General features: G+C 39.8%; 1 protein-coding gene across 1 annotated transcript; it reads left to right on the top strand.

Moving 5' to 3' along the window:
- Positions 1-1,617: 1,617 nt before the first annotated feature.
- On the top strand, positions 1,618-5,914 carry LOC102703160 (protein WVD2-like 4). Its single transcript, XM_040528957.1, has 9 exons — positions 1,618-2,072; positions 2,195-2,441; positions 2,519-2,577; positions 2,678-2,739; positions 2,958-3,035; positions 3,133-3,229; positions 3,329-3,400; positions 3,482-3,589; positions 5,163-5,914. Exons 1-9 carry the CDS (start codon positions 1,887-1,889, stop codon positions 5,607-5,609), a joined length of 1,356 nt encoding a protein of 451 aa, XP_040384891.1. The 5' UTR covers positions 1,618-1,886; the 3' UTR covers positions 5,610-5,914.
- Positions 5,915-8,177: the final 2,263 nt, after the last annotated feature.

Raw genomic sequence — 8,177 nt, forward strand, 5'->3', positions numbered from 1 at the left:
TTACAACAATACCACTAGAATAAAAATAGCATCCTTATATATTTTTTTTTAAAAAAAGCCAATAGCAAATTTGCAAAAGCCAATCTAACCCCCTTAACAACAGCACATTTTTTTTCATAATAGTGGATATAAGACCAACCATAGCTATAGCCAATGTTTCAAAAGAATAGTCACACAAATAGCTGACCTAAAACAAAAACGAATCACTACCTACAGCAACAGCACCAGCCTTCACCGATTAACATATGCCCTGCAAGCGAAAGTACAGAGTGATCATCGACAACAACTGACACAGCGACAACTCACACGTTCTCTCGTCCTCAAGACGAGGTGGTTGGTTTGCACGGGTGAACGCACGCAAAAAAAAAAAAACAAAAACTTGTCTCATTGTAGAATAAAGTCGGCTTCGATAATTTAAACTGTCTTAAGAAAAATAAATTCATACTTTACTAGAGTACCTACCATCAGTTCGTAAATGGAGAAAATTTATCTCTTCATCCTCCTCCACCTGTCCATCCACCGATACATTGTGTTCGTTAATAAAGCATAATTTGGTCTTTTAATCGTTTCTGTTGATAGGTGTTTTATAATGCTATCTCCTGGTGATATAGTCATATAACTAATTAGATCGTGCATATTTTCTAATCGAACAAATCAAATTTATTTTTACTACGACAACTATTATTGATAGCGATATTGCCACATCTATTACTGTAGTGATATTTTTTCTATTAACAGTAGAACTCTTAATCAATAGTCAAAATTTTTCTACAAACGATAATATTAGTAGTAAAAATACAATAAATAGATAACGTGATAACCAAAATCTTTTCTTAATTGTTTATTTCTCTCTTCGTTGAAAAATATAATCATTTATAGGACGTAAATTTTGTGCACGATATAATATATGGATAATTTTGTGCACGATATAATATATGTATTTTCGTACTAATTCTCATAGTTTCAATCATCATAATGATTTCAGAACCGATCAGATGCTTAGAAGGAAAATCTAATCAATTTAAAATTTGATCATCAAAGTAACTAAAGGATAATCTTTTATTTATATTTATAGTTTAAGGGCACCTTTGAATCACAGGAATAAAAAAACGAAGTAATAGAAAAAATATAAGATTCTGACATGAATGTAAGTGTAAACAGAAGATTGCGAAACACAGAAAAAAACATAGGAATAACTGTTTGATTGGACCACAAGAAAAACAGAAATTTGAGGAGAGATAAAGACTCGTAGAATTTTTTTTCATGAGGTTCTATCTCTGGTTAAATTTCCTCCAAAACTTATATGGAAAGAGACATTTCATAGGAATTTCATAGAATTTATTTCTTTGATTCAAAGAACTTTGTAGAAAAAATTCCTATAGAAACAAAATCCTCTAAAAATTCTAGGAATTTTCTTTGAATCGAAGGTGCCTAAAAAGAGTTAGCAAAAACATAAAATTGATTTTTTTTACGGATGAGAGAGAGGAGAATGGAGAAGGGGGGCAAAAGCGTCCATTCGGGAAACCGGCAGGAAAACCGTCCAGTCTCGGGAGAGAAACGGCTACGACGTCCCGTCTCCAACCTCCCCCTACACCAACTCACGCTCCCCCCCTCTCGCATCCGCAGCCGCAGCAGCAGCAGCAGCAGCAGCAGCTGCTGCCAGCCCAGCATCGCGGCGCCAGCGCTCCCTCTCCCTCCTAGTGGTGGGTGGTGGTTGGGTGGTTGCCTTCTCCTCCACCTCCTCACGCTGATCTGGCGAGCGATCGGTCGATGGCCTCCTCCTCCTCGCTTCCGCGCTGATCAGTGGTCGTGGTGGTCGTAGTAGCAGCACAGTGGGTTGGGCCTGATCTTGGCGCGTTGGTGGGAGCGGATCTTGGGGGGGGGGGATGGCGGCGGAGAATGGCGGGGTGGAGGTGGCGGCGGCGGAGGATTATGTCGTGGTGAAAGCTGGCGGGGAGGAGGACGGAGGCGCCGCTCCGGCGGTGGCGGCGGGGGATGGGGATGGGGATCTCGCCGGTGGGGAGGCGGGGGAGGGTGGATCTGAGGCGACGGCCGAGGGGACGGTGGCCAAGGTGCGGGGTCACGGAATTCTGGTGCTTTGGTTTTGCTCCCCGGTGACGGGTGAGTGTGGCGGCGGCGGCGGCGGTTGGTGGTGCTCGTTGCTAACCTCTCTGGGTGTTTTGCTTGTGCGCAGAAGGGTGGATCAGGGGGCGCGGCCGCGGCCGCGGCGAGGAAGGCGGGGAAGGTGGCGGTGCCCAACGGCAAGGTGGCCGGCGCGCCGGCGGCGCGGGGGAAGAAGCCCGTGCTGTCGCAGAGCGCGTCGTTCCCGGCGAGAGGGGCGGTTGCCAAGAAGGCCGCCGTGCCGGCGGCAGCGGCGGCGGCCACGGCGACACCGAAGCAGGCCAAGACGGGTGTGTCCAATGGATCGGAGAAGGCGGCTGGTTAGTTGGGTTTTTGTTCTTCGCTCGTGCTTGTGATGGTTGGTGCTGCGTTTTACTGAATTTGGGCTGAATCGCAGGCCGCGCTGCGGAGAAGAAGGTGAATTCATCTCGGACAACTGCCGCTCGCCGCTCCTTGGTAAAGATCAGATTTCGAATTGATCCTCTGCAAGTCAAAATCTTGCCAATTTTTAGTTGCATTGCAGTAAAAATTAATTACAGATTTTTCTGTGGCATAGCCTGTTAAATCTGGATCAGTGGATGCAACTCCAAATGATGTTTCTTCTGAAGCTCCCCAAGAGTAGGTGTCAATTCTGTCACCAACCAGCAATTTGGCCCGTCCTTTTCTTCCTTGTGGATTGCAGTTTCAGTTGTTCTTCAGTTAGCACCATGCAATTAATGCGTGCGTCCAAGTTGTGATGCTTCCCAAAAAAACAATGATGCTGCTACTCAGCTGATAATCCATTATAGTGTTGTTTGCTGTTTGTTTGACCTGAAATGGTTGTTCTTTTATATCAGGTCAAACGAGAACACCACCAATGCTTTGCAAGAAACTCTGCCAGGGAAAATGGAGGATGATGTGCACTCCACCACATCGTAAAGCATTCTTCTTCTTTTTTTTTTTAAGTTGCTCGTTTTTTTAATGTCATGTGTTATTATTGACATGAAACATGGTCATTTATTGTTGTTGCAGGAGTACCAATACTCCCCGAGCAGCAGCTCAACGCAAGAATGCTGCTGCCTCTGGTTTTAGTTTCAGATTGCAGGAGCGTGCTGAGAAAAGAAAGGAGGTACATTATACCCATTAAGGCGTTTTGCTAATCCATATGTTCATTTGCGTTCTGTTTTTGCTTATACTGATCAGGTATTGCGCTGACTTTTACTTTCAGTTCTACCAAAAGCTTGAAGAGAAAATCCATGCAAAGGAGCTTGAACAAACGAATTTGCAGGCCAAGTCGAAAGTGAGAACTTCTTTGATACCATTTATGTAAACCCTTTCAATATTTCTACCACCTGGATCTGAAAATTAATCCATTACTCAGGAAAGCCAAGAGGCTGAGATCAAACTGCTTAGGAAAAGCCTGACATTTAAAGCGACGCCCATGCCAAGCTTTTACAAGGAGCAGCCTCCTAAAGTTGAGTTAAAGAAGGTACCTCATACCAACCTGATCTAGCGAGTTTGCTGATGTCTTTGACAAAACATTTCCACATGATTCTAAGACTTCTAGTGTTCTAGTGCACCCAACTTAATGCGATATTCTCACCAAAAATGCCTTGACAAGAATGCATGGGGTCATGGGCATTTGAGATCCTCTGTTCATCATATAATAAAGATTAAAGAATAATCATTTGTTTCTAGTTCCTGTTATTAGAACACAGAAAGAAACATTACATATTATCTGTCTCTAGCTTAAAATACCAGAACTTGTTTATTAGCAATGTTCCTGGAGGTGTTAGGGGTCAACATGTCTTAAGAAAAACTTGCCTACATGATAAGCAAGTTTATGTTCAATTTGAAGCTGTATTACATTTGAGATTTTTTAATGCTTACATAAATAGCAGAATGTTGAGTATAACAATCAAAATGCATGTTACAGTTGGCTGTGTGCACTATCTTTATGAAAATACCCTACTTGTAAGCCTTATAGGATTGCTACCCCATATGTTTATGTTCACTGACATATTTTGGTTTCAATTTCATACTTGCTCGTTTCCAATTCCAATACAACATAAACTTATAAGCTAACAATTGTTGGTAGACTCAGTGGTTCCATATTGAAGCTTGAAATTTAATCCTATTGAGTGCAGATAGATGGTATGTGATAACTGATAAGTCATAACTTTGTTCTATGAACTTACTAAAAAAAATAACTTTGTTTTATGAAGAAAAGAAAGCAAGAATAGTAGAACACCTAGGAGGAACTTAGTATCTTTTTAATTAAAGAAAATAGGCACCAAATTCAAGTCCAAGAAGGATTGTACCTTGGTGGTGGAGTGTACACCCACACTTCCCACCAACTGACCTGAGTCCAGTTCTTACAGAAAGAGGCCTAAATTTGGAGGGGAAACTTAGGTAGTAAGCATCCAGGGCAGGCGTGCTTTACTAGATCTTCTGGCATGATATTACTTATGCTTTACTGAATCTTCATAATAGTATTGCGCACAGCATTGAACATTGAAGTAACTGTACAACTTTCACTGCTTGTACTGTACTGAGTATGCCAAGCATCTTTCTTGCATGTCTTGGTACTAAGGCTGTACAATGATGTCAGGTTCCATCTTGTCAGTTTATACTTTTTTGTATTTATTGTTCATGGTTTTGAATCACTGAAGTGCCTAATTTATATGATCATCCATCAAAATACATTAGAAATTGTTTTACGGAATAATCACCGAGATTTGTAGTTTGTAAAGTAATGCTTGGCGCTTCATCCAAGCTGTATGGTAGCAAAACCAACTTGTGATTTTATGGCAAGCTACCGTGTCACAATTTTGCTTTTCGTAATAGCTCCGCAAGTCATTCATATTTCAGAACATGGTAAACAACTTTTTTTTTGTCGTTTCTAATGGGTTGCCAGGCTCAGATCTAGTTTCTTATTTTTGATGTTCAGTTTACTTGTTTATTTGCTATTTCGTTCATGACACTGAAGTTCTTCCCGATGATCCTGTTTCCATGCATTTGTGTAATGAAATAATGATACCAATTCATATGACCATTTGCAGATACCACCAACACGTGCTAGGTCACCAAAGCTTGGCCGACACAAGCCAACGAATTCTGTTGCTGTTGCTTCTGCCGATGGTTCTGTATCATGTGAGAGTCCACGGAGCATAACTAATTTGGCCAAGTTGACTGAAAGTGCAGAGAATAACAAATCTCGTGTTACTGCCAGAAAGCCTGCTCAAAGATCAGTCACAAGAACTCCTCAAGAATCTGCCACTGCAAAGACTGAAACAAAACCCCTTGGTACAAAGCAGAAAACCTCAAACACAAAACCCAAAGCCCCAAGAGCCAAAGTAGAGCAATTGCAAGAAAACCCGGTTGAAATCCCTCCGGCTGAACCTTCTGGCCCAGAAGGGGTCACAGTTGAACATGGTGTTGAAGATGCAACAGCACCCGACAGGGCCGCCACTTTGGTTGCTTCGAGTGAAGTTCCAGTCCAAGGTTGATTTTATTGCACATTTTGTTATTTAATCCCTTCTTGCAGTCCTGTGAATAGTGAGGTGTGTGCTTCATGGAAAGTTGATTCGCTCAAAGGTACCGTGGATTTGTCAATTCTGGAGTAGACATCCTTTTTTTTCAGCTTGTCATTAAGCATGCCATTGTATATTGCTTGAAAATTTGTCCATGTTCAAATTTCAATTCTTGTGTATATTGGAGTTATATGTCAATGGGCATCCTAGGACTGTTGCAGAACATCAATGCAACTTGTGAATTATTTTGTGTTATAAGTTGATTCTCCCTGCCCAGTATATCCTTCTTCAGTCTCCACCTGCTGCAACTGTTGATTTCTGGATTCCGAATGTTAGTTTGTTTAAATGTGGATTTAAAAGCGAACTTGAATCATTTAGCTGGAACTTTAAATATTGAAACAAATATTTGGGAACCGTGAAGTTTGTTCTCTAGCTAGTTCACTGGTCATTGTTTGCCTTGCTGCGTGCTTTGCATAGCCTCTCAGGCCATCTGTAATGCAAATATCTCAGGCCATTTGTAATGCAAATAAATAATATAATTAACTACTAATTTTATATTGTAAGTATTTCTAGTTTTGCCTAAATTTATTCATCGATGAATGTATATAATTTATATATGTGTCTAGATTCATTAGCGTTCTTATGAATCTAGACAATGGTAGAAAAACTTACATTGTGAAACGGGGGAGTACAAAGTTAGAAATCTATTTAACAAATGTGAGATGATGAACTTCTATATAGAATATATTTTTGCAAACAAAGTAACGTTTAATGGTTTGGAAAACATGTGCAAAAAAACTATGAAAAAATTAAAAATAATTAAAAAAGAACAATGCCTAATTAATATTTAATTAATTGTGTGTTAATAACTTATCCCGTTTTAAGTTAGCGGCACAGCTGGAAAAACGTTAGGTAAAGTAGTATGAATGAAAGCACAAAAAAATTCAAGAAAAAAATATTTCCTTGCGGTACAGTCTCAACTCTCAACTTCTGAACTCGGCCTTATGTTTCAATGCTCAATCGATGTGTTAGAGGTTGTAGAATTTTCTCTTTCAGTATGCAAGGTAAAAATACTTTGTAGCAACAATGCTTCCATTGATAAAACCCATGAACTGCTATTACCATCCAACCATTGAGTAGCGTTTGTAAGTTTATAACCAAATTTATCAAAATAGTTTCCGGTAATTAATATTTTTTAAGTGGACAGCTTTAGGAGCTAACTTTGAACACACATGGTTGACCCCTGCATAGCTGGTTTTATCACCAACAAAAAACGTACTGCTTTTTTTTTCATGGGTTTTAAGACTAATTTAAAAGCTATTCGTGGTGATTATTTGGCTTTTTCCATGGTTTCAGACCCCTCCTCCTATATTTAAAAGCTATTGGGGGTGATTGTTTAGTTTTTTTATAAAAAAAAGTCAAACGGCATATTTGCAAGTAAAAAAACAATTATGTATCTATTTTGTCGATTTAAAAGCTAAGGCTATAAAATAAACTTCAGTGAAAAAAATCTTAAAATCAACTCTAAATTTAAAGCTGAAAATGTAAATTAACTTATAAGCAGAGGCAGAATTGAAAAGATGGGTGTAATGAGCAATGCTAAATACATGGTAGATTGGCAAGATGGCAGTGCAGAATTGAAAAGATGGGTGTAATGAGCAATGCTAAATACATGGTAGATTGGCAAGATGGCAGTGCAGTACTACGTTCACCTTGACGTTAGTGACCCTCGAGGAGAAGTCGGCTATGGTGTAATCGGTAATGGGGCCATCGATCCTCCATTGTATTGTCCATGCAGTGACAGTCAGTGTCACTGATATGTGGTCCTCGTGCAGATGAGGTCTATATGTCAGTGACACATACTATATATATATGTACTGCAGAGCATCGCTTGTTGTTCTATCTTCGGTAATACGAGAAGTGAGAGAGATGACGGGAGATAGGAACTCAAACACAGAGAAGATAGGAGAAGGTGAAGCTGGAGGTAGATGAACCAGCCAAAACTGAACCAAATGGTCTAAAGTGAAAAAATGTTTGTTTACCTATAATCCAAGTTACAACAATGGTAGAAAAGAGTGGCCCAAGATGTAATTTATTCAAAAATCATAGATGGATGCGACGCAAGTCCCTGCTGGTGGATTATTGCATTTGCTGCAATCGACAGTGGATGTTGAGGTGTCTTGATAATTCAGTTGAAATCAAAAACAAACTTCAAAGTGTGTTCCTGTTTTTTTTTCCCGGTTTTCCTTGGCTACATCTAGAACAATATGGACATGTTTGTGGAGGATGTTTGGGTTTGATGACCATTTGCAACAGGACAAAAATGACATTAACATTGAGGTAGAAATTTGGAAGGAAGCTCATTTTTATCATTAGAAAACATGTGGTGCCATTAGGAAATACTAATTAGGAAAATTTTTCATGATACCTTTGCTTTTCTTTTCTTGCCTTGATGGAGAACAATATGTTAATGACCATGATAGCTTGTTTGGGCTGAGACGATCATAACACTAAAGTTTGCTAAGTGGGTATTTACTATTGTAA

This window comes from Oryza brachyantha, chromosome 11 (assembly GCF_000231095.2).
Source record: "Oryza brachyantha chromosome 11, ObraRS2, whole genome shotgun sequence".
In the NCBI taxonomy this organism is placed as follows: domain Eukaryota; kingdom Viridiplantae; phylum Streptophyta; class Magnoliopsida; order Poales; family Poaceae; genus Oryza; species Oryza brachyantha.